At 41.9% G+C, this 19,243-nt stretch overlaps 1 protein-coding gene across 1 annotated transcript; it reads right to left on the bottom strand.

Annotated features, from left to right (window-relative positions):
- Positions 1-8,727: 8,727 nt before the first annotated feature.
- tsr1 (TSR1 ribosome maturation factor) lies at positions 8,728-18,381 on the bottom strand. Its single transcript, XM_056373433.1, has 15 exons — positions 18,194-18,381; positions 16,435-16,538; positions 16,122-16,350; positions 15,368-15,502; positions 14,776-15,227; positions 13,787-13,931; positions 13,033-13,214; positions 10,723-10,931; positions 10,417-10,576; positions 10,202-10,312; positions 9,926-10,058; positions 9,625-9,744; positions 9,305-9,445; positions 9,116-9,190; positions 8,728-9,028 (listed from the first exon to the last, which is right to left on the bottom strand). The coding sequence occupies exons 1-15, from the start codon at positions 18,318-18,320 to the stop codon at positions 8,850-8,852; spliced, it is 2,502 nt and encodes an 833-aa protein (XP_056229408.1). The 5' UTR covers positions 18,321-18,381; the 3' UTR covers positions 8,728-8,849.
- Between the last annotated feature and the right edge of the window lie 862 nt (positions 18,382-19,243).

The following is a 19,243-nucleotide window of genomic DNA, read 5'->3' as shown; positions in this document are numbered from 1 at the left end:
AAGGCTGGGTTATTCCAATTTATATCATAAAAGTAACTGAGAAAGCAACTCCAGAGAAATGCTGAGTGTGAGTGTGTATACTGTTGCTAATCAGCTTCAGTGTCTCTGAAAAAGTAAATTTTTATTTTTTCTGTACACTGTGGGTTGCAGGGGTCATTACCTTTCTATAAACATTAATTCTAACTCACATTTAATCCACTGTATTTGGACGGATTATGTCAGACAGGCCTCCAACTTTTAGTCTTTCCATAGTCATCCTGAGGCCTTTTGATTGACCGCAGACAGAAATAGATGAAACTAATTATTTTACCATCACTGAGGTCATTAAGAGACAGCCGATGTGATCCAGTGAAACACTTACCCGTCTGAGGCTTGTTCATGTTTGTTTTGATCACAACAGCAGATGACAATCTAAAGCATGCAGGCTCTCACTTCCTCTTGAAATTATCCAAGTTCAAGGTGCTGCTGTTTCAGTGAGGTGATCCGAGCCACCCCGAGAGCCCGCCGGAGTGGAGGAAGGTATTGTCTCTCACTTCCCATGTGCTCTTGATGAACTGGTGATAACCTCACAGACAGATGTAGGCAGAGCTTTGCGGGAGAATAGATAGGTTCTATCAAGGATGTGACAGCGTGTTTCAATTCATGGTCCAAAATAGTTTTTCCACCAAGGGAAACACGTAGTGATGTCATATGCTGCCTGTCAGGTAGGCTATGTCTTTTACATTCCTGGATTCTTTCTGTTTTAATTTACACTTCTTTAAAAAATGTTAGCATTATGGTTGTTGGTGGTGTTTAAACTCTGCAAGTCCCAGGATGAAAACTGAATTCTTATATTCTATCTATTGGTCTACTAATATTGATGTATTGCACATTTTCTTTTCCAAGGTAACCAGGGTTATTTGAAAATGAAGAAATATTTTATGTGTTGGTTCCATTCCATACAGCTAATGGATTATACATATGTGGACTATATGAATGATGTTAGGTTTCCTTGACCCCTATTAAGCCTTTCTGACTTTATAGGGGTCAAGGGTCAAAGCCTGGCGTGCGAATAGTTTACAAAAGCATCATAACCTATTATTAACAAATTTTCTGATATCAAACACCAGTGCACTGAGGGTAGATAGGGTTAAAGCAAATAAAAAGGTTTTGATGTGGTTAACAGTGGCATGTAACCTATGTTTGATAGAAGGGAAGTCTTTTCTTCTTCTTTTTTAAGTATGATACTGTGAAAGTAATGTTGAATGAATTTGTGGTTCTTTGTGTGTCTCTGGGTACAGCTGTTGTCTTCCCGGACAGAGTTTATCTCGCTAATCAATCAGCCTCCAGAGGCCTGCACTGGACATTAAACTTCAGCCTGTCAAAACACAATTTAACATACCGTAATCTGGAGCGCGGCAAAACCTGAAACACTGAACTTTTAATGAACTGAAAAAGCCTCCAAATTGCAGGTTGTAAGCAATGATTCAATTAAAGCTGCGAGAGCCGAGTCCTGAACACAGACCCGGGGAGCCCATCCCAGATCTACTTCCCCAAAGACCAACACTCAGTGAGGAACCAGAGCTGGAGATAAGGCAGGCTGAGCAGCTAAATCCCTTAACAGTCGGCTGTCACCCTCTAAATCACACAACCATTCCCACCATTTCTCCAAGTGTGAGCATTGCAGGTTTTACATGTGACATATATCTCGCAGGAGCTTGGTGGATATGGAAACACAATGAGGGGGTGAATACTCTGAATGGCTGTAGCCAACTTTTTCAGACATCTGTGAGCAGATATGTTGCAGGGTCACCATGTCTCCAAGGCCCAGACCGCCTTGTTTCAATTTAAGTTTTGAGTGAGGAATATTGCAATCACATTATTATTGCTCCGTTTCTGTCTGCCAGCAGACGGAGCAGGACTGGACAACAGACAGGACAGTATAAGTGTAATCTTAACACCTTGGAACAGACCATCTGAGTGTAATGTCCCACACTTTTCTCAACTACTCACACAGGGCCTTTTTGCTCTCTCTTCTGTCTTTCATTCTCATCAATCATCCCTCTCTCCGTTCTTTCTTTCTTTCTGTCTTTCTTTCCAGTGGACATGGCCACACATATCTCCAGATGCTTGCTGTGACCGCCCCACCATACCAGACACACCCCCCTCCAGCTTCAGATTCCCCTCACCACCAAAAAATTGAACAGTAGGCTCAACGTTTACACACAGGCCTCTCTTAATTCATTGTAATGAGCAGTTTTGCGACAGCTTTAGAGCATAGGCGTGCAAGGCATGTCATTTGAATGAGCTGAGCTGTTGTGTGCGTTGGGTCGCTATTCTAGTTCACCCATCTGCTGGTGATGGACGATTATCATGCCATGATTAGAGCCAGATCCTTTTTTTTTTTTTTATCACAAAGGGAAACATGTATGAATTCAAAATAGTTTCTTGTTATTTTTGAGAACCTCATACCACACCATGTTTTACTGCCCAAACATTTTTGGTTATCTTGTCTTCATAAGGTTCGTATATGAGGTTGTTTCCTGTTTCAGTCTAAACAATCTATTAACTAACCATGTGAATTTACAAGAGAAATATAAAGTAAAATAAAACTTACAGAAAACGGTACAACGATTTTTAGAAAATTAATAAATATGTTAACAGTTTGACATTTTGGGAAATACACTCAGTGTTGGGAAAGCTTTTTTTTTTTGCCAAGAGTTAAACGAGGAGATCAATAACACTCTCATGAGAGTGATATTGATCTTCCCATTTAACTAAAAGCAAAAAAAAGCTTTCCCAAAACTTTTAGCTACTCCTTTAAACTGACAGTGGGTTCTGCAGGTTGAATCTTTTCATATACCACCCTGATGGAGGCAAGATAGGTGAAAGCATTTCATGCAACTTGTTTAATTTTGAATATGCTGAATGCAAAATAGTGTCATATTTTAGACTCAAGTGAAACGAAAAGGTTGATTTTTCACACCAAAGGGACAAGGGCTACCATACATATGAAAAAGACCATAAGAAGCTGAGAAAACAATCGCACCACTGAGTCCATTTAGTAGCTGCTCTGGGGTTTATGATCGTATCACACAATCTCCTTCAGCTTATGGAAAGTTGTCATGGGATTCTTGATGTTTAAATTTCCTGTTTCAGGGCACTTTACAGAAAGTAAGGAAATTGAGGAATTAAGAAAGATCATGTGATACTAAAGCTTGAACAACAGCGACAGAAACGAGCTGTAAGCACAAAAATGACAATTTTATCACCTTTCAAGTCGATGCGATTAACATGTGAGCAAACAGTTGCTTATTCACAACATTAACATGAATTTAGAGTCGTGTTTTTGCCGACCTGGTAGCTCTGTTTTTAATGTCTGCCAACTCCTGAGAAAAATACCTGACTCTGTAGCCGCTAAGGGCTGCACTGTATTCACCAGCTAGTTGCTAACTGAGTTTGTCTACCGGCTGTTGCTAGGCAGACGGTGTACAGTGGTGATCTGTTTTGCTGAAAATGCCCACCTGCTGCAGCTGAAAACAGAGATGAGAATGAACCTGAACAATAAAGCTGCCGGCAAGAAAACTAAAACAATGAGCTGAAAGATGCAAAAATGCTCTGCAGAGCCTAGGAAAACTGCAGAGCCAGGTATAAATGATCGGTGCGATCATCTCTTCAACATCTCTACAATATGAATTTATTAATTGTTGGCGCTTTAGATTTCTGGCAATTGAAAGCAGCTCAAATACTGGCCTTAATATGCAATTTGCATCAACTATATGTTTCTCAAATTTGATTGATTTTGAATGAAAGAGGGTTGAGCAATGCACATAGCATGGTCTTGTTAGCTTAGTCCTGCCTCCTCCTGCACTACAGTGTGGGTGTCAGTGACTGGTTAAATGTCGGTATCTCTGTGTATGCGTGTTTGTGTGTCCAATCGGCGTCTGTGCAACACATGGCCGTCCAATGCACGGTCTCTGCTCCCTGGTCTCTCCTCATTAGCCTCACACAGTGCAGCCATTCCCCTTTTGCCCCCTCACCTCCTCCCACTCCTCTCCCTCCCTCCCCACCCTCCACTCGCAGCACACACAAGGGGAAGAGCGGACCTTTTGTTTTCTGTGTCCGACCTGTGCCCCGTTCCAGCCCTCCTCCTTCTCTCTCCTTCTCCTCTCCGCTGACTAAATCTCTTTTCCGGCTTGATACTGCTGAAAACCATATGGTGTGTGACATCATCAGGGCAGGAAGCAGGGAGAGGGGAATGGTAGAGCAGGGGAGAGATTGGCTTGCCAGGTCTCTGTGCAGTGATGTCAGCAGAAAAGCACTCTGGGAGGCCCGTTCGGGGGTGAGAGCAGAGCAGGTTGGAAATTTTATCCCTTTTTTTTTTCTTTGCGGATTTCACTCCCACCTGGATAATCAGGGGCTGGATGAGGGAACGTAAAGAGAGCATACACCTTGAAGGGAACCTTGATTTGATTTGTTAACATGTCAGGTCATGGACTGTTTGCTTAGTGTGCTTAGTTTATGTTTGTGTGCAGGTGCTGTTGCTGTTGCTGTTGCTGTTGCTGTTGCGACACCTTTCTCTCAAAGATGTCCAAAGAATCTTGATCAAAGGGATTTCAGATAGTTATAAACAAGGTCTGGGCCATCTTTAGATATCTTGGTCTCATCCTGTGATGCTAAAAACTTCTGCAGATCATCTGTCTACCTCTTCCTTTAGTCATTGGCAGTCCCAATCTGCTCACCAGGCTTTATGTCTGTCAACCTCCCTCCCTCCCGCTTTTGTTCTCTGGGTGAACTCTCCAGCTATGTTGTGAGATCCTGGTCTCCATACCATCACTACCGACCCATCCAGAGATACACATAAACACTCAGTTTGCCACTCACACAGTCAGCATCTCTCTCCTTCACACACAAACACACATGCACTAAAATACCCTTCCGCTCTGATTAATGGCAGAGCTGGGGAGTGTGCCAGGCAAGGAGGGAAGGCATTAGAGGAGAGGAGAGAGGAGAGGAAAGGAGAGGAGAGGAGAGAGGAGAGGAGAGGCTGCTGCAGCTGTGGTTTTGGAGTCGGTCTCTGCACCCCCTTTCTGCCCCCTCTCTCCATCTCCTCTCCGGCTCCTCCAGGGACACACGCCTTGGCCAGGCCCCAGGAACCAGGGAGTCAGGACCAGGCTAAGGGGGAGAAAAAGGGGAACAAGAGAAGGAAGGATATCACAAAAGAAAGGGAAAACAGAGCTGACCTAATACGAAAGTATTGTTAGGCAGCATCTACATAAACAGGGGAGTGCATGAGATGTTCCTCAAAGGGTTTTAACCGGCAAAACTTTACAAAGCATCACATTAACAAAAGCACAAGTCTGTAAAAGTTTGGTTTACTATTGGATACTAATGCTGTCACATGGTTTTATGTTGCAACATCAGCACAAATACATTTTTTAGATAATAGTGTTTTACTGAAGTGTTTCTATTATGCATGAATCTGTATTTTTAGTCGCCTAATTATAATTAATATTGTATTGTAGTTTTTATATGCAAAGCACCGAATGGAACTTACTAGTAACTCGCTCAGATATTTTTCTCATTCCCATTTAGCAGGCTACAGATTCTCCACAGATGGAGCTGTACACCTGTACTACATCTATGAGTACATGTCGGTATGTGCCAGCTATAGGACACGAAAGATCTGCAGATGTAGATATGTCAGTTTACATTCCAATAGGCAAGAAAAGTAGAAACTGCTACAACTATTAACACTCACACCTCCTGCAGGCAGCGAGTTTTACAACTGCAGCGTTTATAATGGCTTCCTTTTTCTTCGCGCGCGCGCGTGTGTGTGTGTGTGTGTGTGTGTTTGAGTGAGTTTGACGGTTTACTTTTAACACTTTTCCCATATTCCAGCCAAAATAAAAGAATTCATAAATTGAACATCCATTTTTTAACACCAACCTCCTAAATATTCGACCGTCAGACATGTGAGTCTGTCTGTATAAATAGTTACTTGTCCAAACTATTCCACAAATAACCAAGACATGTAAATTACATTACAAATGAGGAATGATGAGGATGGAAAGAGGAATGGCAGAATTTATAGGCAAGTGGGTGGATGAACTTAAGAGAACAGACTCCAGTTGAACACTTTTGCTCTGCACGTGGCTGGCTGGCTTCTCTTTAGTAATGTTGTCAGAAGCACTTGTAATAAATTCAACATTAATGCGTACAGAAGTGGAAAATTTTCTTTTAACAGTGAAGTTGGTGTGATTTGTCATGGCTGGGGAAAGTGTCTATGAACGGCTCGTCCTTGTTAAATTTAAGATAAGCCTATCGGCTCTGAACTGCATGCTAAGTTTTATGTATCATCCTATGGCTTTATTGTTAGCCTTACTCAACATATGTATGATGTTTGGGTATGTATGTGCGTGCTTGAACCTAAAGTGTGATCTGCTCACCCCTGCTGCCCGGGCTAGTGTGTATTTGAGGCCTATTCTCTCTTTCTCTCTCTCTCTCTCTCCTTTCCCCCACTACTCTCAGTGTTTTATGGGCTGTGTGCTGCGGTGTGGTGACCTCCCTCTCACCCCGGTGCCACCCAGCCGGTGCAGGATTCAGGCGCGCATGGCCCCTGCCAAAACCCCATAGCGCCACATCTGCAATCCATAAACGCCAGCCACTCTTGCTCTCCTACTCCCTCGCCCACACCGCCTCAGACTCACACTCCTCCATTTCACTCTCTCTCACTCTCTCTCTCACCCACTAACTTTTTATTTTAATTTCCAAATTCTATGCGTCCCCCTTTTTTGAATTCCTTCGACTGCTTCCTCCCACCACTTCTGGTTTTATTCATGCTGAACATCAACTGGCTCTTCCCCTATCTCTCACTCCCTAACTGCCCCTTTTCTCTCCTTCCGTTTCTTTATCCACATCCAACGGAAAAATCTCTCACCCATTATATCTTCAGTGGGAGCCAACTGAGTGTGGTGGCAGTGAACTGGGAACCACAAGACATTCCTGATCCAAACAGCACTAAGTCACCAGCGTTCACGTCTTCTGACGGCAGCCTGTGCCAAACACACACTTCACTTATCGGCTGGATTCAGCCTTACCACGTCGCAGTTGGTCCCCAAACAGCTAAATGTTTATCTGTTTCAAATTGATAGTGTCAGGAAAAAATGTAAAATTCTGCTCCATTTTTGTACATGTTACTTTAAGAGCATTCTCCATCATGGGGGTATTGAATTCCCCCTCCCCTTACCATGAACTGTTGGCCAGCAGAGCACACAACACCCCTCCCCTCAGCCTTAACAAGATGTGTTCAACACATCACTGTGCCCTTGCCTTCATATGTGTAAAAAAAATAGTAAAGTTGGAAATAAATTAAGTGTTACCACAAAACTGTCCAGAGCTCCCAGCTTGCCCCCCATGGGTAATAGAGACATTCGTCTTTCTCGATTGTATTATCTTTTTTCTTCAGCTTTTTCCACCATAATCAAATAAAAATGCAGAGTGAACTTTTGCTCCCCTTCGTTTCTTGGATCATGTTCTCCTCTCCATCCCAAAGTCTTCACCTTCTGGTTTCCCAGACATATTGGCATGCCTCTATGGTGCAGTCCCAACAGAGCCCCAAGATGAATCATGTTGCTGCAAGCATGCAAGAGCTCAGTTTTATGATAAATACTGCAATTCATAAATCAGTGTTTTCCTAAGTAAGAAAGCATGGGGCAGGGACGGATGCAGAGCTGTAGAGCATTTCAGCCTCAGTTTGAAAACAACGGAGGGGTCACGATCTGAGTGTGTGTGTTGACTAGAGCTAAAAAGGAGGCTTCAGGTCAGGGTGAGACCACCGTGGAGAGAGAAAGCTTTCTGTGTGTGTGTGTGTGTGTGTGTGTGTGTGTGTGTGTGTGTGTGTGTGTGTGTGTGTGTGTGTGTGTGTGTGTGTGTGTGTGTGTGTGTGTGTGTGTGTGTGTGTGTGGATGGATGAGTTTTGCTAGTAGGAGGTGAAGTACTATCAGTGCTTCTATTTTTAGATGTTCATACAATTTTAGGTAGAACACTTAAGTTATATCTATGGTACAGGGAAGCTGTTTTTCTTGTCTTGCCCTCACACTAATGTAATGTCGGTGGTGCCATGCATCTTAAATAGTTTCAACAGTATTACATTTATTCCAAGACTGGTTATTAATTGGGTCTTGGTAGCCTCTTTTTTTTTGTTAAGTCACTGAGGCATGTTTGTGATAAAAGATTATGTAAATAAATGAACATGACAGCTGCTATTTGTCAAAGTCTTAAAGGCCACAAGTCACTCATTGAGAGATTGTGGAAAATAATTTTTGCTTAAAAGTACAACTTGGGAGTTCTTTTTCTGTGATTAAAGTCCCTCAAATATCACAAACATTATCTAATGATTTTGCCCTAGTTTGTACATTTTAATGTGGCTACAGGCTTTAAGCCACATCTGCATGACTTCAAAGAGTTGCCAGTGTAATGGGCTTGACATATGACTAATGTAAAAACTATTATTGACCTGCCAGCTGTTGTGGTAACAGCCCTTGATGTTTGTTTAATCATAAAGTACTCTACACACACATACAGCTATTTGTTCACTGGTAGTCACTCACATATTTTTGACCTATTTCAAACAAAGGTGAGTGTTGCTCAACAAAACAGTGAAGAAACTTTATTAATACTTATTCATGTCTGCCATCTAGTGGCCAAAACAGACTCAGCAGCAAGTTAGAGGCTACAAACAGGAGGTACTTTGGATCAAAATAGTTTTATTTAATACACACTTCACTTCGTGAAAATGACGTGACCACACTGCTGTTAAGTATTTTTGTTAATATGTGTCTTTCTCGCATCGTCAAGTTGTCCCTCCACTATTCCATGTCCAAGTCGTCTATCTCCACAGTGCCCTCTCTCTTGACCCAAGGCAAAGGCAAGGGCACATAGGGGTCATACGTCCAGCGAGGATACACTCTCTTGTACAAATTCATCAGGACAGTGTCTTGAGAGCGCAGCTGATTATCAAATACACACTTCATGTGACCGTGTGTTCCTGAGGAAATAAAAAGGCGGTCAGAATTCACAGTAGATAACAAACTGAGGTTATATGTAAGGAAGCTGCTGACTTAAATTTTCTCACCTAAAACCTCTTTGATGTGGCCTCTCCGACCCCACTTTGTTCGCAGCTCCACTGGTTTAAACCACATGATATCATCTGTCACAGAAAGAAACAAAGGAGCAGTAAACCATGAATTAAAGCCACAGAGAAGTCAAACATGATATGATATTCTGTAGCCTTAGTAAGAAAAGTATGAGAACATCCTCTCACCCCTGTTAAAGAACATGTAACGGACGACAGCAGAGCGCCGGTTGATTTTGAACGGGTGTCCGCTCAGTACAATCCTCTTCAGCACAACACGCTGAGGGTCACAGCTGAGCAGACTGCCTGTAGCCACCAGGTCCTGGATGCCTAGAAAGACACAGTAATGAGAACACAAGCTCAAATACCAGTACAGAATTAACTTAAGAGGGTAATTAGATAAAAGAATTAGATGTCAGACTGGACGGTCAGAAGTTTAAAATCAAGGCAGCCAGACCACTAATGAAATTGACATATTTTCAAGTATAAACAGGACTTTTTTATCTCACCATCAGCCGCCCTTTGTTTGAAAAGCAGGACTCCTGCCGGGGAGAAGGTGATGGGAGCGTACACTGACACCACGGTGGGGGCGTCTGGCCTGAGGAAACGCTCCATCTTATGCTTGTCAGCTGGAGAAGAGCAGCGCAGAGTTCAATGCTCAGGTATTCATTTAATACTGTATACCCTGCAGCTAAATCTGTTTCAACCTTCACACCTATAATCATTCTGTCTGCTAATATATTTTGAATAGAAGTAACAATAAATCCAGTTGTTTTAATGCATGCATGCGAGGCGAATTACGTGCTCTACCTGAGGTGTGCTGAGAGAAGATGGGAGAGGCCCTGAACCTCCGAAATCCACAGTGGAACACCAGCTCCTCTTTAGATTTGATCGGCTCTGTGTTGCTGGGGTGTCTCCTCACCAAGACGTGCATCACTGACATCTGTGGCCAGTGGGGGAAAAAAAAAAAAAAAAAAGAGGCCAGAAAAGTCAATAACAATAAAACTGTCAGTGTGACTTTGTTTCAAAATGACGGTTAGGAAATCAGACACAACGGCTTTCAGATGTCAGAACTGTGGATCATACCTTCTGTTCGTGGGGCAAGAGGGACACCAACACCAGAGGGTTGCCTGACTGAACACTCTCCATCACTGAAAAAGGCACATCAGTGATGTGCAGTGTAACATACCAGCCCACCTGAAGTAAGAGGAGCGGCAGAGTCAGTGACGCCACAAGTTGGAAAAGAAGTGCATTTAATAAATGAAGACGGTCACTTTTTTTTTTTTTTTTCCTCTCTTTACCATGGCTCCCTCTTCCTCTGCTGCAGCCTCAGCCAGTATGCGGTGGCGAGTTCGTTCAAAGCTCTGGAACTGGAAGATGCGCGAGTAGTTGAGAGGCAAGTTTTCCATGGGGTCCCAAGGCGAAGAGCGGAAACTTTTTAGGCCTCTATAGCGCTGAAACCTAGACACAGTAAAGCAACAGGAGCAAATGTGGCAATTATCAAACTGTGTTGAAAAAATCATCTCAGAATTTGTTTTCCCTTCTACTCTAGACTCACAATACCTGTAAATTTGTTCCTCATCCTTCATAAAAGAAGACGAACTGACCTGATTCGAGCTGCCGCGTCGAGGGGTGTGTCCACCTCATCTGGAAACATTTCATTGGCTCGAGCCTCACGGTAGCGTTTTAGGCCTTCTTCTTCTGCAGCCTCATCCATGTGCTCATCATAGCGCTGATCTGCTCCAGCTCGCTCTGTGGAGCACACCTCTTCCTCCTCCTCCTCCTCATCTTCTTCACCACAACATGAACCAAGGTCCTTAAGAAGGGAAGGTGTAGGACAAATCTGTATTAATATACTGTAGCACCGAGTCCTGTGGACAGAAGACTGCTCCTGATTCTTTGACTGCAAACATATCTGGATCACTGCTGTCTGATGTCTTTAAGTGGCCATAAAAGAGGCCATTTTAACGGAGCAGACTGCACCCTCATTTGTGAATATCCCCTACAGTAAACGGACTGCACTTATTTTTAATGGCATCCAGAATGACTCTCTGGATTCCTCAGAAAAACCACAGCATCTGGTTTGAAAATGATCGCACTAGCCTACATTGACACTTACAAGATTCAGGGACACAATAGAAACAGCAGAACAGTGCCACACAGAGATTACATCCATTGGTCCAATTAATGGTTCATTACTTCAGGAATTTTTAATACTATGTACATATACAGTACATTACCAAATACAAGCGGCAAGAATGAAATTATTCACAGTACTGCTAGTAGTGTCCACTGTTCAAACTCTGCACCATTACCCCCAAAAATGTCAATGTTCACTTCTTATTCACATACAATTCCAAATCCAAACATACATAGAGCAGGTGTCTCTACTATAAATAGAAAACTGCAAGGGAATAGCAAAGTTGCTGCACTCCCCCCAATACAAAGCAAATTTTATACATATTTTTCCCTCCTCATTTTCCAAACTGCAGCCTTTACAAACAATGACCAGACGGACATGTTGGGAACACGAGCGCAGTCAAAGAGATTCTAAGTATAGAAATTGTAATTGTACAATCGCCAAACATAAACAGGACCGGCCCAGCCACAATGAGAACAGTGTTTTAAGAAGACTTGCGTGCGTAGTAGTATTTGCATCTGTATATGTGTCAATGTGAGAAGGCGTTGCCAGAATTCAAATTATGGGATTCCTTAATTTGCATATATTTAAATCTTATGCCGTTCCCCGTGTGTCAACAAACCACTGCCTCCGGCACCTCCAGACACCCACACTTAGAATATCTAGAAATTCAACTTCCATGGGAAATATGTTTGTATAAGGAAATGAATCATCAAAGAAGACATGCAGTACAGTGCTCCCATGACTGGCAAATTACAGGAGGAGCCAGATACATGAGGGAAAAGCACTCAGCATGGGGTTGATTCACAACCTTTCCAACATCCCTGCTGCAGTAATAATAATCATTATCATTTGAAGTACCCGTTTCCCTATTGTTACCCCCTCCTCTAAATATGTATTCCTGTACACTGACCTTGACATCAAACACATGCTAATAACAATCACAGATCGTAATGAACCCGTTGCATAAGGAGAGTTTCCCTGACTTCTTTTCAAGCAGCGCTGGAAATAAATAAATGATCTGCCCCTCCCTTCGTCCAGACAGGAAGTTCTTTTCACAGGGACAGGAAGACAGGAGGCTTCTCTCGGGACTCCTGCTCCAAACACTATTGTTGTGGTGAACAGCCTGGCACTGCAGCCCAGAGACAGACACTGAGAAAACAAACAGTGCCTCTCAGCCGCGAGGTGCACTGACCGTGGGTCACGTATGCACTGCGCCAGCACCGGAACCACTGACACTCAGACATCACGGCTTCCCCACTGATTACCATCATCCTCCGTAAGATTACACTGACTGTTGCCATGACAAGCAGCTGCATAAACTGCCCGCCCGGTGTGTTCAGGCTGAACGTCTACTGAAATTATTAATGGATAAATCAATTAGGAAAAATGAAAATTAATCACCAACAACTTTAATAACGAAGTAGTTAATTCTACCATTTTTTATTTGTTTTAGAGAAAATGAATAGGAGATGTCCGCTTGGGACCTGTTAAATTAGAATTGACAGTTGTCCTTGAAATTATTTCACTGAACCATTCCCTTCACATTCTGATCTCACACACCACGGTTAAATTGTTCTCAAGCAAGAAGTCTCAAGAAGCTGAAATTTTAATTGTCAAACTATAAAGACATGAAGTATTCCAAAGAAGGCGATGGAGTGTGTGACGAGCTGAGACGTTAAGATGCTGACCATAGACCTCGCGCCGTTTCATCTCCCTGCTTCCTTTCCTGTAGTCTCCACTAAAAGGCTTAAAATACTTCTACTTTAACATGTACCTGAGAGTTATTCTCGTCATCCTCTCCATCCATGGCCTCATCCATCATGTCGTCATCATCGTCATCACTGCTCTCTTCATCCGTCTCTCCATTCTCCTCCTCATTGTCGTCAACAATCCATGAGGCCTGGTAGTCTGATGTTCCTTTGGGAACCTTCATTACACGTTTTTTCTTCCTGGCCTCTAAACAGCAAAGAGAAACACCAAAGAAACATTTAGATTACTGTCTTATTGCGGCAGGCTTAATTGTATGTAGCCACTTTAATATTAATAATTACACAGATTTTAATCAAGAAAGGAATTTAATACACAACCAATTTGTGGTTGCCAGTCATAATTTGGAGTTGTCTCAGGTGTGTACATTTTAACTTTTCATTTTGCTGACTGAAGGGGACACTGCAGCTATGTACAATTTATTTTTGCAAGTCACCGTCAAATCTGTTTTAGAAACATCTTTCAAACTGATTCCTAGATGTCACCTCATGGTGTAATATGAAACTGTAATCAAGGAACGTGTGGCAAATGTCAACAGCACCTGGTAAACTAGCTTCATTTGTACAAAGTTCTCAACACAATTGTTTCCGTTCAGTTCACCTATGTACTCAGTATAGCAGGATTTCTCCCCCAAAAAATTGATCTAAACCAGCGGCTTTAATGCAAGTTAGGCCTCAACCTCAACACTGATGCAGGCTCCCAGGTCTCCTCATCTTACCAACTGTATCATTTAAAAATGAATTCTGTTTCTGTGTCTGCACCTTCAGCTTCCAGCAGCTCTGTTTCAGTCGGCCATGTCTGCTCTCCGTCCATGGGATCCACCTCAGCCTCAGTCTGCAGACTCTCCCTGCAGGATGGGTCTGCTGTCATGAGCACCCGCACAGGAGCCTCATTTTCATCTCCATCCTGTGGGAACACAGATGACTGGGTAAACGGACGCAAACATTTTCAAGAGCAGAGGAGAGTTTTACATCCTTGAATTGAATTTGACATCTTACAGTGAGCCACTCTTTTAGTATGAAAATCTGAAACTTAAATTTGCGCACTGCTCCCTGCTGAGCAAGAACCACAGTTGAGTTTACCAAAGTGAATGTTTTCTAAATGTCCATGGTGAAATGAGTGTTGCAAGCCAAACTAAATGGTTACTAGTTATTCCTGTTGGGCTGCGCATTTACACTGTTGAAAACATTGCAGCTACATGAGGCGCCCCATGTGATGATGATATGAAAAAGACTGTTTCAATTCGTTTGTGCAGACAGAATAGAGATTTTTGCTCCAACCATTTTTGAAAAATTACAATTTTAAGCATAGGTGTATTACGTCAGCACCTCATTAATGCCTAAATGACTCCAAAGTGGTCACACTTGTTTGTGTACATTTGTTGTGAAGAGCAGGTCTGAAGGAGGACCTGCCAGAAGAGGAGCCTAGCTTGATGAAGAGCTTCTATACAGGATGAAGCTCAGGCCTGAGTCCTTTCACCTGCTGCAGAACCCTGGGTTCCCTCCTGATGACAGTTCTTTATTTTAGTAAATACGTGAGTTCCTTTGTTCTTCATACATTAATGTTTGTACCTTTATAATATTCTATTATTTTTGACATCTTTATAAAAAAACATTTGTCATGATAGATTATGGAACAAAGACTTTATAAATAATAAAAATAAATATTTAATTTCTACAACTGCAATTTGAGATATGAGAAATTTAATCGATAAAAAATAAGCAATAACTTTGAGTCCAAAAACACCTACCAGCATGTCAACGTCTCCTCCCTTGCCAGGCTTTGCTGGTCTGGGGGTTAAGTTGAGGGGAAGAGGGTCTGATGGCGCATCAATCTGACTGAGCTGAAAGTCTCCGTGCCCACTGATGTGCACCAGTCTGTCAACCCGTAGAGGGCGGCCACGGACATACCCGGAGACACAGAGAGTACCTAGGCCGGTGGGCCCACCACCTGTCCCCTCAGCGGGGCTGTTGGGCGTAAAAGTGACATGCTGACCCAAGAGATGGGAACGTCTGGAGCGGAAACCAAGCTTTCTCTGTCTCTGAGTGCCCAGGTGTCTGAGAAGTAGAGTGGCATCTTGCTCTGAATCCAGAGGGAAGAGACGGGCATCAGGGAAACGGACCTCTGTGATCTTTGACAGAGCTCTCCTGGACTCCACCCTCTTCTTCACAGGGAGATCAGTCACACCTTGACACACCAGTGCTACATGGGATAAATCCGTGGACAGAAAGACAAGGGCTTAGAAAGTGTACACAAGGAAAAAAATACAAAATCTACTGATACAGCAGTCTGTCCTGGTGTCACCGGTGGAGTCTACCAGTGAGGTAGAGGTATATACCCACCATGGCTGGGGAGGCCCTGGGCAAAGAGGCAGGACAGACAGTAGTCTCCATAGCTGTCCCAACCTTCAGTAGAGTCCAGCACAAATACAAGACTGTCTGCAATCCTTGCCACATCCAGCAGGGAGTGCATTTCAGCTGTCCGAAGAAAACAAAATGCTCATCAAAGAAAGAATTTGTACAACAAATTTTAACCAATTTTACACTGAACCAATGCCAACATACTCAACCTTTGTATTAGGGGTAAAGCACTGTGAGAAGTTCATTTCACTGTCTCTGTGACTGTCTTACTGTGTAATAATAGAATATATAGAATAATCGATTGGCTAAATGAAGTACCACCTTGCCTTGCTCTTCAGGAAAAAAACTTTAAAAGGAATTACGCTGCCATTGAAAGGTTTTGAGCTTTTTGGAGTTTTTGGAGGATACATTTTTTTCAAACCTTTTTGCCTTGATTTTTTTTGTGTAATTCCTTAGTATATCCAAGCCCTTACTTTCTTTGGCAAGTTCTGAACAACCTGGCTGCAGCAGTGGAAAGGGTGTCAGACAGCACTTAGGTGCGAGTGCTTTTTTGTCTAGTTTATGTATATATACTGGATATGTGCTGTTTCATTTCCAAATATAAACACAAATATATATTAATTTAAAAAAAAAAACAGGTTTGCAACGCTATTCATGCAACTGTATCTTATTCAATTTATTTCATTTCAGTTCAGTGTTTTTGAAGAAGCAACTTTCCATATCGTTTGATACTTACATGTGCTGTAGCTTAAAAAGGTGAACCTTTGTTTAAAACGAGGCAGAATCAGCCCAAAACTGTCACTGATGCCACTGACACACCGCTCCTGATGTACGACACCCCCAGCACCCTCACCCCGGAGCAGTTTGGTAATGGCACCAGCATCAACTCCAGCGTGGAGAGACACCACAGCTACCAAATGGGGAGGACCGTCCCTGCTGCCTAGACGTCGCTTCTCTGTCAGGACCTAAACAGGTGAGGCACATGGAAACTATTCAGCACCAATCAGCAATTCAAGGACAACTATTATTCATGTGAAATAGAATATTACCATGTCTTTCTTATTCCTGCGTAGCTGGTTGGCTTTGTGCCTTCTGTCCATCTTCTTTTGTTCCTTCCTCTGTTTTTTGGTAAGAGCGGTCACTGACACTCTCCCTGTGCAACAATTGAACACAAGGATTTACTACGACTGTATGTTGCAACATGCAAAATCACAAGTGAACCAAATATGCAGTATATATGAAGGTGCACACTTTCAAAGCCATATTTATTATTGAGCAACTATTTGCACTATATAAATTACAAACTGCTGAAGAATGTTAGAAACTATCTAACAACTTCTTGATTTAGCTTTTGTGCTGTTTCCTGGAATATTATTAATGTTTGTTACGATTTAATACAGTACTATCTGCATGCAGACCTTAGTTTAAAATTGTGCTGTAAACTAGCCTGACAAAACAAACCATAACCTTGCTACTCAGAAGAGGCCCTGTAGTGCATTATATTGTCGCCTGCCTTCGGAAATGCTGGTTTCAATTACCAGAAGCTCATATGGAACAGTACATGTTTTCATAATTCAATATCTGAATGTTTGAATGTGTCCTTGAGGTAAAACATATGCTCTAGCTATAAGTCGTCAATAAATCTGCAGTAGATGCGGACAGCCTTCTGTAGAAGGAGTAGGAGTTATGATCAATGTCTATAATATCTTTGGTGCTTTGAAACATATTAGATGGGCTATTCAGTAAAAACACCCGTAGAGTTCAGTGCAATTCAATACAATAGCCCTGCAACAAAAACTGCCTTTACTTTAAGAAGCTTCTAATGTTCTTTTTTTTTTTCTCTGATTCTCATAGAAGTGGATTGATTCAGTGGATAATACTTTGGTTTGCCATTGCTGAAATGGATTGCATTCCAGTGTGCACATTTCTTTGTCATGCAGAAGTTTCCATTAATGCAAAATAATGAACAACAAAAACAACTCCACATTGTGTTACCAAAAGTGAACATTAGTTCATGTTTACTTGATATAAGACTGGTCATTAGTTCAGATTCTGTATATAGACATATCCCTGTGAACCAACAGCAAGTCTGACAAATAGTCATGGACAGTCATAGTGGGTCCTCTTTATAGAACTTACGCTGCATAGTTTTCATTGATTTGTCTCATTGGCTGCTGTTCATTTCTGTGGTACAGACTCACGGGTCATTGGGATCCTCTGTACTCAAGATTTGTATAGTGAAATAACGTCTGTAATTTTATTTCAAGCAAGTAACTAAAACTCACGTCAAAGCATTCCTTTGTGTATGTTGTTTTCAAATCATAGTATTGGTTGCAGTGCTAATGTACTGTGTGACATTTAATTTATACTACAAGATGTATGATTTACATAATTTACTTATTAGCATATTAAAATACATGATTTAGGCATGTGAAGTTGTGAGGTATGACAACAGAGTTTGACATCAATTAAACTACTATTATACGCCTATTATATGACAACTGCTTTTTCTCTCCTGTGGTATGTGGGACAGCTGATTTGTCCCATCCGCTTTAAATGGTCATAGGTGAACAGGAGACAGATGTGTACTCCACCAGTTTCTTGAATGTCAACCGACACTCGGCACACGATCGGGCAATTTCTGAAAGGGCATTGTGCAAAAGGACTCGATTTACATGAGCCACATTTTATACAGAACTAATTCCACTGGAAAACTTAACACGTGTGTCTACAGAGCCGTGGCTACAGCCACAAGCTAACACATCGCAGCTAACAAAGGCCGTTAAAAAACAATCGAACATGGCTTACCTTTGTTTTCTCTCTCAATTTCACCTTTCGTCCGGTGCTTGCCATGTTTGTGTCCTTTATTTTTCTGTTTATATATGCCGGATCTGTGGCCCTGTTGTTTTTCCCCACTCGCAACCATTTTCACCATGTGGGAAAGTCTCGCATTTTACTTCCGCCTTTCAGAGTTTCCGGAGAGTTTTTCCTTCGAAATAAAAGCCCCGGTAATCTATTGGGTATTACCATGTTATGCTACTTTATAAACTACTTCTATTTCACTATATTTCTAAGAGAAATACGGACATGTACTTTTAACTCCATGCATGGTTGTATTTACTAGTTACTTCGCAAATTAAAGGTTCTGCACACCCACACGTGCGTTTTCAATTACTTTGGCTGATTAGACCTATATGTTGAATCTTGAATGGAACTTTGCTGTGAATTTCATTATGTCACCAATTCCTGTGTAATAATAAGAATGATAGCAAACCTCAAAACGTGCAGCAAAACAGCAAAATAAACTGAAATGGTAAGAAGGGATGTCAGTCAAGCACAGTTTGTAGCTACATGCCATGTACAGTTGGGCAAGATTGTTGAAAACACCTGTATGCCTGGACTATTGGTGTGTAGCGCTTTAAGATTTTATATACAAAATATGAAGCATTATTATTGATTAATCTACCAAACAGTATGATACGTAGTTAGAATTTGCTCCTCCTCAAACAGCTACAACATTAAAATGCTGCTTATACTCGCTGCAGCTAATGCATCAGTAATAGGCCTAACTATGATATAGGCCTAAAGGAATATAACACAATTACTTTTGATACTTTAAATCCAGTTTCTGCAATACTTAAAATTGTGAATTCAGATGATCTCAAATAACATTGTGTGTGATGTTTATATCCACAAATACATAAAAACCCACCCACCTACTCCCCTCTGAAAACATCAGTCCATACTATGGTATTAACAATAACAATCCTCTTTCTCAAAAGTCTTCAATGATTCATCCTCTTTTCAATTATGCCATTCTGGAGTTTCCCCAGAGTGAGAGGCCTCTCTTTACACAAA

This window comes from Seriola aureovittata, chromosome 4, assembly GCF_021018895.1.
Source record: "Seriola aureovittata isolate HTS-2021-v1 ecotype China chromosome 4, ASM2101889v1, whole genome shotgun sequence".
Taxonomy (NCBI): Eukaryota; Metazoa; Chordata; class Actinopteri; order Carangiformes; family Carangidae; genus Seriola; species Seriola aureovittata.
The sequence above is the reverse complement of the archived record's forward strand: the minus strand, read 5'-3'. Positions and strand labels throughout refer to the sequence as shown.